General features: G+C 37.8%; 1 protein-coding gene across 1 annotated transcript in view; it reads left to right on the top strand.

The window, feature by feature from the left end:
* The first annotated feature begins 5,817 nt into the window (after positions 1-5,817).
* SLC26A7 (solute carrier family 26 member 7) overlaps positions 5,818-18,047 on the top strand; it is a 205,299-nt gene continuing 193,069 nt past the window's right edge. Inside the window, exon 1 of the mRNA XM_036830403.1 lies at positions 5,818-6,010. Within this exon, the coding sequence (XP_036686298.1) occupies positions 5,818-6,010 (193 nt within the window). The remainder of the gene's footprint in view (positions 6,011-18,047) is intronic.

Raw genomic sequence — 18,047 nt, 5'->3', positions numbered from 1 at the left:
AGGTTTTGGATGTTTGTGTTTTCATTGACATTTGTCTCTAGGTATTTTTTGATTTCCTCTTTGATTTCTTCTGTGATCTCTTGGCTCTTTAGTAGCATATTGTTTAGCCTCCATGTGTTTGTGTTTTTGACATATTTTTTTCCTGTAATTTATTTCTAATCTTATAGTGTTGTGGTCGGAAAAGATGCTTGATTTGATTTCACTTTTCTTAAATTTACTGAACTTGATTTGTGACCCAAGAGGTGATCTATCCTGGAGAATGTTCCATGTACACTTGAGAAGAAAGCGTAATCTGCTATTTTTGGATGGAATGTCCTATTAATATTGATTAAATCTATGTGGTCTATTGTGTCATTTAAAGCTTGTGTTTCCTTATTAATTTGCTGTCTGGATGATCTGTCCATTGGCATAAGTGAGGTGTTAAAATCCCCCAGTATTATTGTGTTACTGTCGATTTCCCCTTTTATGGCTGTTAGCACTTGGCTTATGTATTGAGGCACTCCTATGTTGGGTGCATAAATATTTAAAATTGTTATATCTTCTTGGATTTATTCCTTGATCATTATATAGTGTCCTTCCTTGTCTCTTGTAACATTCTTTATTTTAAAGTATATTTTATCTGATATGAGTATTGCTACTCCAGCTTTCTTTTGATTTCTGTTTGCATGGAATATATTTTTCCATCCCCTCACTTTCAGTCTGTATGTGTCTGTAGGTCTGAAATGGGTCTCTTGTAGACAGCATATATATGGATCTTGTTTATGTATCCATTCAGCCAGTCTGTGTCTTTTGTTTGGAGCATTTAATGCATTCACACTTTAGGTAATTATTGATATGTATGTTCCTATTACCATTTTCTTAATTGTTTTGGGTTTGTTTTTGTAGGTCCTTCTCTCCTCTGTGTTTCTCACTTAGAGAAGTTCCTTTGGCATTTGTTGTAGAGTTGGTTTGGTGGTGCTGAATTCTTTTAGCTTTTGCTTGTCTGTAAAGCTTTTGATATCTCTGTTGAATCTGAATGAGGTCCTTGCTGGGTAGAGTAATCTTGGTTGTAGGTTCTTCCTTTTCTTCACTTTAAATACATCATGCCACTCCCTTCTGGCTTGCAGAGTTTCTTCTGAGAAATCAGCTGATTACCTTTTGGGAGTTCCCTTGTATGTATTTTGCTATTTTTCCCTTGACTTTAGTTTTTGTCAATTTGATTACTATGTATCTTGGTGCATTTCTCCTTGGGTTTATGCTGCCTGGGACACTCTGCACTTCCTGGACTTAGGTGGCTACTTCTTTTCCCATGTTAGGGAAGTTTTCAACTATAATTCTCTTCAAATATTTTCTCAGGTCCTTTCTCTCTCTCCTCCTTCTGGGACCCCTATAATGTGAATGTTGGTTCATTTAATATTGTCCCAGATGTCTCTTAGGCTGTCTTCATTTCTTTTCATTCTTTTTTCTTTATTCTATTCTGTAGCAGTTATTTCCACCATTCTGTCTTCCAGGTCACTTATCCGTTCTTTTGCCTCAGTTATTCTGCTATTGATTCCTTCTAGTGTTTTTTTTCATTTCAGTTATTGTATTGTTCATCTCTGTTTGTTCTTTAATTCTTCTAAGTCTTTGTTAAACATTTCTTGCATCTTCTCAATCCTTGCATCCATTCTTTTCCTGAGGTCCTGGATCATCTTCCCTATCATTATTCTGAATTCTTTTTCTGGAAGTTTGCCTATCTCTGCTTCATTTAGTTGTTTTTCTGGGGTTTTATCTTGTTCCTTCATCTGTGACATAGTCCTCTGCCTTTTCATTTTGTCTGTCTTTCTGTGATTGTGGTTTTCGTTCCACAGGCTGTGAGATTGTAGTTCTTCTTGCTTCTGCTGTCTGTCCTTTGGTCAAGAGTGGGTATTTTAAATAGCAGATCTTGGCTCAATTGCTAATAGGAAAAAATGTTCTAACAATTAGAATGTCTGAAAATTGGAAAAAGCTATTTTTCTAAGCTTGTCAATTACAGTCACTAGCAGAATTAAAACATAGGTTGGATTCAGGGCTAGGCCAGCCTATATGACATTTTAGGTAAATTGTGAAAAAGGTACCATATCTAGCGGATGAGTTAATTAAAGTTGCTCTCTCTGTGTTGATGTATTGCCATGTCAGTTACATGACTTAGTAGAACATGGATTCACTTTCAGCTACTACTTACCTACTCGGATGGGAAACTTTTGCAATGTCCTCTTATTAGGAATGCTGTAGATCAACTTCCTGAAGTAGGCTTGAGTTTGGAGTTAATACCCTCTAATATTTATGAGTCTACATTTCCAAGTGTAATGTGAATATAAATCACTGCTTTAGGTGTTCTGGTCTCCATATAGACCACATTCAAAGAAGCATAGTGTCACAATAAAAAGTAATGTGAGAAGAATTTCAGTCTTTACTAGTGTTTCTCAAAAACTATTAAATGTGATCCAGTTTACAGTGCACAACTTTTCTTAAAATGTTTTTCTTTAACATTTTTCTTCATTTGTGCCTGGCTCAGTTCCCTTTTTTCATAATTGCTCCAGAGCAATTTTCCTGTCACACACTAACCCTCTAAAACTCTCTCTGAAACTCCTGTCCATGAGGTTTTCTCTCTTTTGTCTCTTCTCTTTCTTCTTCTGCATTTACTCTAGTTTTTCCTCTTTACAGTCTTCAGATTCTATAATATAAGAAAAAGGAATCGTGTTGAAAAAGATAGGATTTTCCTTATATTATGAAAGAATAGGGAGAGGTTGAGCAAGTAAAAACAGAATTTCTCCTTATTTTTCCCACTACTATCTCTAACTCTATTTCTATCTCTACCTATTTTCCTGATTATTTAACAGCACAGTCTTGAAACTAGGCTGAGATAGATTAAATGATTCTTTGGTAATTTCAAGAGTAGGGACATTCATATGTTAATACTTACTGAGTAGATCTTATGTCTGCAGAACCTTCCATTAGATCCTGAGGAAAGAAGCAAAGTAAGTTATGTGAATAATCCCTACTCACAAGGAATTTACAATCTCATGAGCCAGACTGGTTAAAATCACACGCAATAAATTTTGAGGAAGAAAATCAATAGACAGTGAAAATGACTATAGCTGTATACCTATGAATAGCCTGGTTACCTGGATCTTGGGTGTTCAGAAAGAACAGAACTGTGGGGAAGCCAGGGAAATTTTCATGGAAGAGGTAAGTATTGAGTAAATGTTTAGACAAGGAAAAAACCATGGAACTAGGGAAATTAGTATAGAGATAAACTGAAGAGTCAGTGTGCAGCAGATAGCAAGTACACTAACTTGCTAGAACACAGGGTCTAGGCAAGGTGGGAAGCCCTTTTCCTCACTGGGAATGCAACTCTCTATCCTTTGAGCTCCCATGACACTTATTGTGTGACTTGATTGTTAGTTTATCCTATTCTGTCTTTTTCTATTTCCTTCACTAAATAACCCCTAGAAAATAGACAATATCTTCCCCTCCTCCATCCTTCTATCGCATTTCCCACAGTCTAGCAAAATGTGATTGATCAATAAATACTTGCTGATTTAAATAGAGTTGATATGTAGTTAGAGGAGGGGTAGAGATGTGGAGAAATGGTCACATGCTTGTGCTAATAAGTTTAAGTGTAATATTGGAAATCACTGGAAGTTCTAACATGTCAGGGATGTGATCAAAATATTTTAGGAAGAAGAATTTTTCTGTTGTTCTACATGGGAGGTGGAAGATAAGTTCAACTTTTTATTTGTATAGGTGTTACCTGGAGATTTGGGAAGAGATATCTTATATAGATGACATGTAGTACTGAACTTTAAGCTAATTTTAGCCATTGAAACTTTTGAATAAATATGTTTACTCTTGAACTATATGGGCTGGGTAAAGTGCTCTAAGAGTCTCGTGGGTGTGAATAAATTTTTTCACAAAGGTTTTTTGGTATTGATTGAAATTACATAAATCATAGCTGTTGATTGGTGATTTCAGTATTTGAGCTTTCAATTATTCTTCTCATTTTGTTAACATGGATTTGAATTTTTCACCTAGATATGTTTAGAAAAAAAACTTTACTGTTTATTTTGATTATAAAAGTAATAATACTCAGTTTATATATAGCTTCTGAATTTTTTTGTTTATGTAATGAGTAGAGTATATAAAACAAAGTTAGATTGCTATTTGTGAAGAAAAAGCAACATAGCATCTCTATTAAAGGTGGATTTCCTTATCTGATGAGTCTACTTCTGACACCAGAAGAATAGGGCTAAAATACTACAACTGAGTCTCTGATGGGACTCCAAATCTAAATTAATGAAAGGTTCATAAATGTAACATATGTAAACATTTGGAAAAACACAAAGCAAATTCTATTCTGTACACATGAATAAAGTGTACATATATCACTACATATTTAGGATTCATTGGATTTATAAAAAGAGAGGTATTTTTGCACAGATAGAAAGCCAGTGATGTCATTTTTGGAAGACTGAGAGAGTGGATCTTCACCTTGATTTAAAAACAATGGGAAAAATTATAGCAGGAAACCTTGGAGGTAGCCAAGGTGTCCAAGTACTTCGTTATTCTAAAGACTTCCAGAAAACAGATCTCTACTCTCTGGACAAATAGTCATTAAAAGGGCTCCAGCAAACTTTATACATGGTGTTCTTTTTCTTAGCTTCACAATTTTAGTTAATATATTGGCTTTTTGGTTTAATTCGAATGGCACAGCTCATAAATGTAGGCTTTTTATTCTGGGGGCTGGGCCTTACAATCATAAAATAAAGGTCTTTGACAGCCTGACTGTTCCATTATAAAATGTAACATCTTTTTTAAAATAGAGAAACCCCCCAAAAGTCTTGTGAAAATAGGCCGGAATCATAAAAAATATTGGGGACATTTCAAACAGTAGTATGAACCATATGTCATTCCTCAGAAATTTCAGTTACAAGAGCACGAGTGTGAGAATTATATAATTGGAAAAATAGGGGAAACTGAATGAACAATTCAGAGACAGGAAAGAACTGTTGCCACAAATAATTGTTCATTGTATGCTTATTTTCTTAGCCCATGAAATGAAATTTCAGTTTGTTTATGAGAACTGGCTATTCTGTTCCCAGACTGGGCAGTGGCTGTCTGAATGTTTCTGTATGAATGAAAATCTCGTCTCCCAGGCAAAAAAAAAATAAGGACATTTAGCAATGCCTCTTACGTTTCTGAATGTTTTAGAACTGGCAGTTGTTTGATATATTGAAAATATACACTCCCCAAAGAAGTAAATCTAGATTCTCTGAATACATTTTGCATGGCAAACCTCTCTGGCAATTTTATGGTTTTGCATAGCTTGTAGGGAGAGACGGGAATAGCTAAATGCTTCCTGGGTTCATTAGCATAACCCAGCCCACTTCCAACACATGCCCAGAACTACCTCATTAGCTGCTGGGATTTAAGCCAAAACATAAGACTACAGTGAATATAAGGGGAATTACTGGCAAGAGAACTCTACACCAACTTAACACTGAATCCATTACTTTTCCAAGATGAGAAAAATATTATACTAACAGGGACCATTTCTCCATCTCATTCAAATAAGAATTCAAGGTTATAATCTGTATCTTTCATCTAGCATAATTAGCTGTACCATAATAACACATACAGCCTGGCTGCATATATTTAAGTGCTGTCTCTCTCCCTCTTTCTTTTATTGATTTATTTTCTGGATTGCTTTGACATTGTAAACCACAGACGAGTTGGAGCCTGGCATTGAAAGGAGGTGTTCTGCAACGATTTTTTTCTTGTTTAAAGAAGTTTACTTCTACAAGAGGTAATCTGAAAATGACAGAGGCAAAGAGAAAAAAGAAAAGTGTGCTCTGGAGCAAGATGCATATGCCCCATTGTGAAGACTTTAAACAGTGGTGTAGAAGGCGGCTACCTATTTTGGAATGGGCAACACATTACAATCTGAAAGAAAATTTGCTTCCAGACGCTGTGTCTGGGATAATGCTGGCAGTTCAACAGGTGACACAAGGTAACGTACTGCATTTGATTTTCCTGTCTTATGCAGAATAGATATCACTTTGCTTTCTTGGAAGAGTATTGTGACCTAAGATCTACTAATGAAATGTATTTTAATTAACTTTGGGGGAATAAACACATTGAATATCTGTATACAAATGTTTTCCTAGTTGTCTTTTTTTTTTGCTATTTTTTGATACCTAATAAGCATCAAACCAATTTTTTAATGGCATTATATGTTTGCAATGTTAAAATTCATACTATGTGAGTAAAGATCAATAATTTCAGTAATTGTGGGAGAATGAGTTTTTATAGTTTGACCTTGCTGATACAGCTTCCTACTTAAGCTGAATCAAGCTATAAAATATCTCCTGGCTTGAACAAGTCATTTGTAAACCTAATTAGCAACATGCAATTACCTTTGTAGTCTTGAGAGTTGCTATAAGCAAGGAGTAGACCTTTCTGTACATAAAGGAGGCTCTTTGCCAAGATCATTATTTGCAGAGAGAATCCTGTGTGTCCTTAGAGCTTATGTTTTCACATGCTGATTTAATTCTGTATCACATTACATACTGTTTGTTTCTCAATACGAAATTTAAACTGGTGAGAAGTCTGATTTTAACTTTCCCAAAGCAGATTATAAATGATATTCTGGATTTAGATAGGTGTTTCTCTTGGTGAAAGCTCTTAGGTAACTAATGTGCATACAGTGTATGAGCATGTATCTGTTTTTTTGTGTGTGTATTTTCCTGAAAGGTATATTCATTGTATTCTTAAAAATTAATTCAGGTAATAATTTTCTACCTGTAGCAAGAAAAGGAACTGATTTTTTCAGACTTGAGAATTTGTAAAATGTTCCTTGGCACAGACTCTGTAGATTTATATTTTTTTTGCAGTTTTACTACCTCCCTGGCTTGAACTATTATTCATACCGTTAAATTATAAGCACTTTTCTAATTGAATTATTCTGTAGCTGGAACAAACTGGTTTATGTGTTTCTGTTTTCAGTATGATTAGGAACATATGCACTGGCGGCTTTACTTTAAGATCCATAATACTATCGTACTTTCTGGGATTCCATTTCCCTGAATAGTCTTCTATTATATGTTTAATGACCATTTTGCCAAAAGCAAAGCATAGTAGTCTTTCATAAAAATGCAAAGTAAATAGCGGGTTAAGGCATTTTTTAGGATTGTATTTATTGAATTTTAAATTCGAAATGAGACACTACCATGGACTTTGAAACTAAGGTGATGAGCTTACAAGGACTTTTTCACCAGACAGTTTCAGTATATTTTATAAATTTATTTTGCTTTAATTTATTGTAAAGTGAAAGAAAAATATATTTCTAAAACTAAGTTTTTTTCATCTTTGTTAAATATCAGGTTAATAAGAAAATTTGGGGATATGATAAAGATACCTGTGATACATCATTAGCATTATCATTTATGTGTCTTTGGTAGTTAATTGTATGGCTTTTCTTTGGATATAAATATTGAGGGGTTTTGTTTTATGAGTCATGCATTTCACTGGTTATGAAGAAATATGTTGGCCAGCCCCCGACTGATGAGAAGCACAAAGCTTACTCAGCCCTTGTGTCTTGAAAGTTATGGATCTGGCTCTTGGTTCTCTTGGAAGGCTCCCAGGGATTGGGCAAGGAAGGCTACACTGCTAGAAAGAACTTAAAGGTTTTTGTTGGTGTATGGACAGACTAATCCTTCTAAATGTACTTTAAAAACAATTCTCTCAAACTTTCTCATGCTTATCCACTATGGGTAAATATCATAAGCTACCATTTGTTGTAAGGGGCATTGCTGTAAATCCCTTATATACATTATCATCTTACCCTATCACAACAAAATCCCAAATGATAGCAGTCCTCCATTTTCCATATGAGAAAGTGGAAGCTTAGACAAGTAAATAATTTTCCCTGGACCTCATGCCTGATAAGTGGTAGAATCAGAACTTGATTCCAAAGCTAACACTCAACATTTTATGCTTTATATTCTACACTGCCAAAATAACTAGACTTTTTTCATAATACCAATGTTATTAGTAATAGAAGGCATTTCTTTGGAAAGGTGCGAATATCCTTTCCTTTAAATTACCTTTGCATTTAGGTTTCACCCCTGTAGTTTTTAGACTCAAAGGCAGAGTGACAAGGGAAATAACTACAGTAGAACATGGAGTAAGGAAGGCACTTAGATATCATTACCTGCTATTCATATGAATAGAGTATTGGCAATCATTATCAACTCCATTTATTTAGGAAAAATTAGAAGAAAAAAGGGGTAATTTTTGCTCTTGCATCATAATGCAAACAATAGAAACAAAGATCTGATTTTACTCTACCAGTCTTTGAAGCAGCTTTTCAGTTATTCAACATAGTTGAATTACATGAAATTGTTGAATTCAATGTTTTTTAACCTACAAATACAAAAAATTATATAATTCAATCCAGTAGTTGTTTTTAATTCTTCTTTCTCTAGAAATGCATTTAAAATTAAGGTTAAAGGAAACTAACATTTGAGCCTTTTCTATATGTCAAATACCAAGGAGCCATTTTAAATTACTTTATTAAAGATTTCCTAGTTGTTAAATATAGACACTTGTCAGTCATCATCATAATTGATTCCTCTGTAGTATTTTCTGTGTTGACTATAGCCTTTCTAAAACCATTTCTTCTCTTGCGCTTTAGACACTGCTCTTCTGTTTACATTCTGCTACCTCTCTGGCCTTCTCTTATTATGAGCCTTTGCAGATTTTGCTTCCTACTCTATCTACCCATTAAACATTAGTGTCCTGGAGACTCAAACCCTGGGCCTTCTTCTCTGAAAATGTCTTAGGCTATTTTATCTGCATCAGAGGCTCTAACCACCTTCACTGTACTACTGAAACTTTCTTCTCAACCCGAGATCCACGTATTCAACTATACAAACCTAGAATCTCCTAAAAGCACTTCAAATGCAATGCTAGTCTTCTAAAAGAAACAAACTGAGTGATACCACCATCCTAACCGGAATTATAATAATAAATAATAATTACAGTAATTTTTAGACACAAAAGAACACTTGACATATATACAAAACTGAGGCTTACAGAGAATAAATAACTTGCTTAAAGTCACACAGTAAATGAGTTAGAAGAGATAGAATTTTAACCCAAGTGGTCTGGCTCCAGGGACTATGTTCTCACCTTTGTACCAGACTCTCACAGAGTCTCAAGTCATTCACAACTCTTCCCTCTCTTTTGCTACTCTACCATCTAGTGTACAATCAACCACCAGGTTCTGTTGTTTCTATTCCCTAAATATCTTTCCAAACTAATAGTCTTACTTCATGTTCCCGGCTACTGCCCTAGTTCACTGACCTATTGAAATCATCATCTTGTGGGTCTTCATTCTCTACTCTATCTCCTCCTGTAGGCCATTCCATACTGTAGCTGGAATGATCATAAAAATCTAAACATCAATTCCCCGTTCAGAATTCTTCAGTGACCCTCTGTTTTCTCTAGGATAAAAGCCCGATTCTTCAGAATAATCTATTAGATCATTAATAATCTGGACCCCTTAATGCAAAGTTCTACTCAAAGAGATCATTCCTCTGAGAATCCCTCCCAATCTCCTGGAAAAGATGTATGTTTTCTTACCTCCTACTCCCTTTGTACTTTTTACATATCTCTATAATAGGCCTTAACAGATTGTATTGTAATCTTTTGGTACAACTCTTTATGCACTGGTGGGTAAGCTTTGGAAAGAATGTCTTAATCTTTATATTTTTGCCAACTTGTACCTGGTGCATCGACATAGGTTTTCAGTAACATAGGTTTTCAGTAAATGTTTCTCGATATCATTAAATAAACAATTTAGCTCCTGAAGCCTCTGATTGTTCTACGGTAACATGCTGCCACTCTAGGAAGGAAATTAAATTTAAATTAATTCTTATGTTTTCAAAATAAATGTAATAAAGATATCGATAGTAAAAAATACATAAAAATGTGAGTAATTAATTTCTTCCAATTCCCCTTACTTTCCTGAATTTATAAACTTATAACCCACCAGACAAATCTGGTAAAAGATTTGTCTGTGTTTCCTTCGTCCCAGTGTTTAATTTTTCCTCCAACCAACATTAACCCTTCTGTATAGTTCATATAAAAATCTAGGTGCCTGGCTTCTCTTGAAAAAGGGAAAGACCTGGCCATAAGGGGCCAATGTTCCCATGTGGTAAAAACCTGCTGGCTCCCCCTGTGGACAGGGCATGTGCTTTGTATTTTGCTACAGTTCCCACCATTCACACATCTGCTACCACCCTTCCTCCTAGTATCCCTATTATCTGCCTATCCCTATGAGTGTCTGAATTTGTATCCCCTGCCAAGACATTTTCTAACATGTTTTGTTGAAATGCCTTGAACTCATTCTTGAATAAAACCTTTAAGAGAGAATACCTAAGACTAGGCTCTTAACTTAAATCTGCACAACTTTCAGTTCTGTGAACTTGCATTAATATATTCTAATATACTTCATTTCTTTTTTTGTTTTTCTTTTGTTTTTAATTTTTTTCTTTCTATTTTTTTTTCTTTTTTTCTTTTTCAAAGAGCAGGTGCTGGGCCCCACTGCAGGCCAGCGCACCCATCTGGGGAAGGCAAGGGGTTCTGTCCACGTGCTCTGGCACTCGCCACGGTGGCCACTGCGCTTGGGAGGGGCAGCAGCTGGGGGGTCTGGTACCCCAAGGCTCCCTCTCGGATAGCTAGAGAAGGCTTTCTCACCGAGGGCGCGTCGTCCCCCACCCATCGTCTTCCCTTTGGGCCCACGGAGGTGCTCCACGAGCCGCCAGTCCTTTACTGGGCAGAGGACGGGGGCTTCTGCAGTATGGGTAAGCACATGGCCCACAGGAGTGTTCACGGTCAGGGCTGGGGAACGACCTGTGCTGCTCTCAGGCTCGTCTAGCGGGCTCTTGAAGTGGGGGGGAGCACACCTGAGAAACGTGACAGCACCCCTCTCGCAGGCCCTGGCCCACCGCTATCACCCCCACGCCCGCCTGCGACCCCCACAAAGGGGCACACGTGGCATTCGCCCGGCCTAAGTCAGTCTCCCCAGGGCACACCGCAAGAGGACGACCACGACGAGGTGACACCTAGCTCAACCGAAGGGGGGAACAGGCACGCCTCTCTTACCGTCTGGAACCCCCCAAGAGAGCTGTTCACGGGACACACCACCGTGGCGGGGACGAGAGGAGCACGCTGGGAAAGGGAAATGACACCACCGCTCGGCCTCAGGCACATGAGGGATGACCTGGAGCGCTCCAGGGGCACCACAGAGGGCCCGGAGAGGCACCCTCAGGCACCGACAGGGGCGCGCAGCGCAGGGCGGGACCCCCCCGGGACCCCCCCCAACCTCGGGGAGAACCACTGGCGAGGCACACTCCAAGGAGGCAAAGCGAGAGTGTCTGCTGCGTCAGAGGACCACAGCTCCCCGAGGCTGTGAGGCAGTGGGCGGGAGACTGAGGGTCAGGGCCGGAGGCCGCACCCCTGCCTTCCACACACCCCTCGACAGGGCTGGGGGGAGGGGAGGCGAGGGGCAGGAACGTCTGTCCCTAGTCTGGCGTGGCTTAGGCCCGGCCAGGGAGAGCGTGAATACTTCATGTCTTTATAATTCTATGTATTTTCTGTTACTTATGTTAAGAAAGTATTCTAGGAAGGGGTTCATAGGCTATACCAGACTTCTAAAGGAGTCCCCAAAGTAGATATTTACTCCCCAAAGTAAATAAATATAAGTGTATGTGTGCTCATTTCAAAGAAAAAAAGAAAAGGAATTTTAGGTCATTCTTTCACCATGTTCAAATATTTCTTAGAAATGATTTGTGTTTTTTTAAAATATTAAAAACATTTGGGAGCTCTCAGTACTAACATCAGGTGAAAACCATTATAACTGGCATCTACCACAATGTTCTTTAACTGACATCTTGTAGGACCTCACTAAAGAATGTAGTTTTAAGGTGAAAAAACATTCTAGAGAATGTCATTGACTTAAACTTGTCACTAACATGGTTGGCAAGTTAAGCAGTATGACTCTAGAGTATTTAGTTCACATTCTACCCTGCATGACCACTTGCAGGAAATATTTTCTTTTTTTTCCAATCTGAAAAACTCAAGCATTGAGACAGGGTGGAGACCTAAAATGCATGACTTGCCATATAAGTACCTAATACACTGAGGAGGAATATGAGAATGTTTTGACTTGCATTCCAAGGGATCACCTAGAATTTTTGTTGCCAAACCATGAAAATTTTATGCTGCCATAGGGTTGCCTGATGTTCAAACCACAGTGTTCTGAGCCATAGACAAAGGGTGTATGTTCCTTATAATTATGTAAAACTTGTGGCATTACTGGCACCAAAATGTGTGGAAGCTGAGCTTCATTGCACTCCTGAGGGCAGCTTAGTGACACGTGGAACGATAAGTGGAAATTCCTGAAGCATACTGCACTTTGAAAATTAAAGGCTTATCTGAGAATTTTTCCCTCCATGGTCTCAGCCCTGAGGGTTAAGAATCCTAGCATTAGCTACATATCTCTAACCTAACACCCTTAATCACTATAAACATGTAGATTATAATGTAGAGAGATTATAATGATTTATTATATCTAGTAACTTTTCTCCAGGAACAATGACAGCCAGATATTGCTAAATAAATCTAAATTATACTTTCCCTGACCTCCATAAAAATGTACGCAGGAGCTAGGAACACTCTGCTGTCTTTTCACTTCTCCACTTCCCCTCATCCCATGACACATGCTCTTACCCATAGCTCTAGGCTTCATTCAGCACTTCTGATTTCCTTTTTTTCTTAAATGTAAATTAATGGTGATTTGTATATTAAAAGGCTATTTATATATTTCTGCACTTAGAATAATACTCCCTATAATATTTAGACCTGTTCACATGGAAGAACCATGACCTTCCATTTTAGAGGGTTGAAAACTTGGGAAGGTTTTCAGCAAACAGATGTGTAGTGGCTGTGAAGATAAGGTGTGTGACATATATAGTAATAGACTTCTGTTTTTGCCAGCTAGGATCCATCCTTGCTTCTTTTAGTAATTATGCCTTGGATTTGTTTTGAGGAACAACCCCTCTTCCATTTTTGGTATACATGGTTCAGGTGAGATTCTAATTTTGGCTCTAGGATGGTCAGTAAAATAAGTCTCCCTCAACCAGGATTCTCAAATTTGGGGCCCACTGGAACCACCTTGGGGCCTAAAAGAACATTGGTACCTGGGCTGCGTGACAAACAATTAAATCAGCTTTCCTGGGAGTAGTTCCCAGACATGGAGGCATTGTGTTTCTTCTTTTTTAAATTGTCCCAGATTCTAATGTGCATCAGTGTTGAGAGCTGCATCCAGACAGTTGTTGGTCCAGGTGAAGACTTGTGGCTCGTCTTGATAATTAGCACAATTCCATACACCTGGCCAGTGATTGGTTCAATGGTGACAATTTCCCCCCTAGGCACAAGGGCGTTTACAACACAACAAACCAGTCATTTCTTATTTTAAAATGGTGATGGCAATACAAATGACCTGAAAGGTCCAATCACTCTGGATCCTAGGACATGTGTGGAACCTTTCAGGAAGAAAGGAAAAGACATCTTCTTTTGTGCTGAGACTACTAACAGTAAGGATGATGTGCCTCTACAACTTCCCTGGGCCTCCAAAGCCTGAAAATGAAGCCACCCAGCAAAGGGCATAGCAGAGAGAAACTGAGTACTGATGATAGCTAGTACACTTCTGACTTTTCACTTGCATGTGCAAACACTTTTTTGGTTGTTGTTAATTAGGTTTAAGTTGGGTTACTTCTAATCACCTTAACTACACATTTGAGGGTTATTACAATTTAAATGTGTTACACAAATTGTCTCTCATTTTATAAAACCCAGCAAGATAGATATTTCATACTTTATATTTATAGTCCTTTTCATGAGAAGAGGAGTTTGAGGTTGAGAACATTGGGTGACTTGCCCTCAATTCTAGTACTGCTAAGAGGGATTGAAATGTAAATCTGCTGGGCTCCATCTTTCATACCTCACTGCTTTCTGTTCTCCAGTTTGCTTTGTGTATAACAGACATAACCTGAGTGGGACTGGGAATGACACTGAGTAGCACACTGCACAACAGCCCCTCAGGCTGCCCCATCACATGATGACATGTCACCTTCCTTGATAAAATAAAACCCAGGTATTCTGGTTGAGAGGGGAAGAGGGCTGTGCCAGTGGGAAGAAGTACCTATACCAGAGCTCCTGTTCTTTCCCTTGAGAGCCTCTCATACCCCCTGCTACACTAGCTTAGGGTGTGGGAGGAAGGAGAGATGTGCTTTAATACTGGCCTGAGCATCAACGAACAATAGCTTTTACCATGTGGCAGAGGTGACACAGGATAAACTGTCTGTATGAGAGTTTACTAAAAGCTAGGGAGCAATAAAAGGGGAAAATAGTCCTTATACTCTATTCTTTATTATGCTGAAAGTCACCCCCATCTATTCAGTTGTCTATGCCAGAAGTCTAGTGGGAATCTTTACTGCCTTTTCCCCCTTCAGCCATATTCAATTATTCAAGTTCTATAAATTCTTTCCTCTTAATGTCTCTCTAATGTATCTGAATGCCCATTGTCCTTGTGGCAACCTCCCTGGTAATAGTATATATTACATTTGCTAAATGCTTAAAATGTGCCACAAACTGTGCTAAACATTCACTGCGTGCTATATCATTGAATCTTCATAATAACCCAAGAGTTTAATATTATTTATATTTTACAGATGAAGGAAAGCTGATTAGTTTGCTTGTATTGCAAGGTAATACAGTTTCTATAAAGCATAGGAAGTATTTAAATGTGTGTCTTTCTAACTCTTGAGTCCGTGCTCCTATCTTAATAAAAAGTCACCATTAGAGAATGGACTAGAGGATATGGGGAGGGGGAAGGGTAAGCTGTGACAAAGTGAGAGAGTGGCATGGACATATATACACTACCAAACGTAAAATAGATAGCTAGTGGGAAACAGCTGCATAGCACAGGGAGATCAGCTCAATGGTTTGTGACCAGCTAGAGGGGTGGGATAGGGAGGGTGGGAGGGAGGGAGACGCAAGAGAGAAGAGATATGGGGACATATGTATATGTATAACTGATTCACTTTGTTATAAAGCAGAAACTAACACACCATTGTAAAGCAATTATACTCCAATAAAGATGTTAAAAAAAAAGTCACCATTATTCATTTCTTGCCAGTTAGAATGTCTTCTCATTTATAATTTTGCCCCTCTATTATCTATTTTCAAACTACACAAAAAAATTAAGTTATACAGTGGGTATTTTTGTTTTATTTTTTATTTTTTTATTTTTTAAACATCTTTATTGGAGTATAATTGCTTTACAATGGTGTGTTAGTTTCTGCTTTATAACAAAGTGAATCAGTTATACATATACATATGTTCCCATATCTCTTCCCTCTTGCATCTCCCTCCCACCCTCACTATCCCACCCCTCTAGGTGGTCACAAAGCACCGAGCTGATCTCCCTGTGCTATGTGGCTGCTTCCCACTAGCTATCTATTTTACATTTGGTAGTGTATATATGTCCATGCCACTCTCTCACCCTGCCACATCTCACCCCTCCCCCTCCCCATATCCTCAAGCCCATTCTCTAGTAGGTCTGTGTCTTTATTCCCATCTTGCCACTAGGTTCTTCATGACTTCTTTTTCCCCTTAGATTCCATATATATGTGTTAGCATACTATATTTGTTTTTCTCTTTCTGACTTACTTCACTCTGTATGACAGACTCTAACTCCATCCACCTCACTACAAATACCTCAATTTCATTTCTTTTTATGCCTGAGTAATATTCCATTGTATATATGTGCCACATCTTCTTTATCCATTCATCCGATGATGGACACTTAGGTTGCTTCCATGTCCTGGCTATTGTAAATAGAGCTGCAATGAACATTATGGTACATGACTCTTTTTGAATTATGGTTTTCTCAGGGTATATGCCCAGTAGTGGGATTGCTGGGTCGTATGGTAGTTCTATTTGTAGTTTTTTAAGGAACCTCCATACTGTTCTCCATAGTGGCTGTATCAATTTACATTCCCACCAACAGTGCAAGAGTGTTCCCTTTTCTCCACACCCTCTCCAGCATTTATTGTTTTTGATTTTTTGATGATGGCCATTCTGACCGGTGTGAGATGATATCTCATTGTAGTTTTGATTTGCATTTCTCTAATGATTAATGATGTGGAGCATTCTGTCATGTGTCTGTTGGCAATCTGTATATCTTCTTAGGAGAAATGTCTATTTAGGTCTTCTGCCCATTTTTGGATTGGGTTGGTTGTTTTTTTTTTATTAAGCTGCATGAGCTGCTTGTAAATCTTGGAGATTAATCCTTTGTCAGTTTCTTCATTTGCAAATATTTTCTCCCATTCTGAGGGTTGCTTTTTTGTCTTGTTTATGGTTTCCTTTGCTGTGCAAAAGCTTTTAAGTTTCATTAGGTCCCATTTGTTTATTTTTGTTTCTATTTCCATTTCTCTAGGAGCTGGGTCAAAAAGAATCTTGCTGTGATGTATGTCATAGAGTGTTCTGCCTATGTTTTCCTCTAAGAGTTTGATAGTGTCTGGCCTTACACTTAGGTTTTTAATCCATTTTGAGTTTATTTTTGTGTATGGTGTCAGGGAGTGTTCTAATTTCATACTTTTACAGGTACCTGTCCAATTTTCCCAGCACCACTTATTAAAGAGGCTGTCTTTTCTACACTGTATATGCTTGCCTCCTTTATCAAAGATAAGGTGACCATATGTGCGTGGGTTTATCTCTGGGCTTTCTATCCTGTTCCTTTGATCTATATTTCTGTTTTTGTGGCAGTATCAAACTGTCTTGATTAATGTAGCTTTGTAGTATAGTCTGAAGTCAGGGAGCCTGATTCCTCCAGCTCCATTTTTCGTCCTCAAGATTGCTTTGGCTATTCGGGGTCTTTTGTGTTTCCATACAAATTGTGAAATTTTTTGTTCTAGTTCTGTGAAAAGTGTCACTCACTGGTAGTTTGATAGGGATTGCATTGAATCTGTAGATTGCTTTGGGTAGTAGAGTCATTTTCACAATGTTGATTCTTCCAATCCAAGAACATGGTATATCTCTCCATGTATCTGTATCATCTTTAATTTCTTTCATCAGTGTCTTATAATTTTCTGCCTACAGGTCTTTTGTCTCCTTGGGTAGGTTTATTCCAAGATATTTTATTCTTTTTGTTGCAATGGTAAACGGGAGTGGTTTCTTAATTTCATCTTCTGATATTTCATCATTAGTGTATAGGAATGCAAGAGATTTCTGTGCCTTAATTTTGTATCCTGCTACTTTACCAAATTCACTGATTAGCTCTAGAAGTTTTCTGGTAGCATCTTTAGGATTTTCTATGTATAGTATCATGTCATCTGCAAACAGTGACAGCTTTACTTCTTCTTTTTCGATTTGGATTCCTTTTATTTCTTTTTCTTTTTTGTTTGCTGTGGCTAACACTTCCAAAACTATGTTGAATAATAGTGGTGAGAGTGGGCAACCTTGTCTTGTTCCTGATCTTAGTGGAAATGGTTTCAGTTTTTCACCGTTGAGGACAATGATGGCTGTGGGTTTGTCATATATGGCCTTTATTATGTTGAGGAAAGTTCCCTCTATGCCTACTTTCCGCAGGGCTTTTATCATAAATGGGTGTTGAATTTTGTTGAAAGCTTTCTCTGCATCTATTGAGATGATCATATGGTTTTTCTCCTTCAATTTGTTAATATGATGTATCACTTTGATTGATTTGCATATATTGAAGAATCCTTGCATTCCTGGAATAAACCCCACTTGATCATGGTGTATGATCCTTGTAATGTGCTGTTGGATTCGGTTTGCTAGTATTTTGTTGAGGATTTTTGCATCTATGTTCATCAGTGATATTGGCCTGTAGTTTTCCTTCTTTGTGACATCTTTGTGTGGTTTTGGTATCAGGGTGATGGTGGCCACGTAGAATGAGT

Source organism: Balaenoptera musculus, chromosome 17 (genome assembly GCF_009873245.2).
Source record: "Balaenoptera musculus isolate JJ_BM4_2016_0621 chromosome 17, mBalMus1.pri.v3, whole genome shotgun sequence".
Classification (NCBI taxonomy): Eukaryota; Metazoa; Chordata; class Mammalia; order Artiodactyla; family Balaenopteridae; genus Balaenoptera; species Balaenoptera musculus.
Note: the sequence above shows the minus strand (reverse complement) of the source record. Positions and strands in the feature narration are given on the sequence as shown.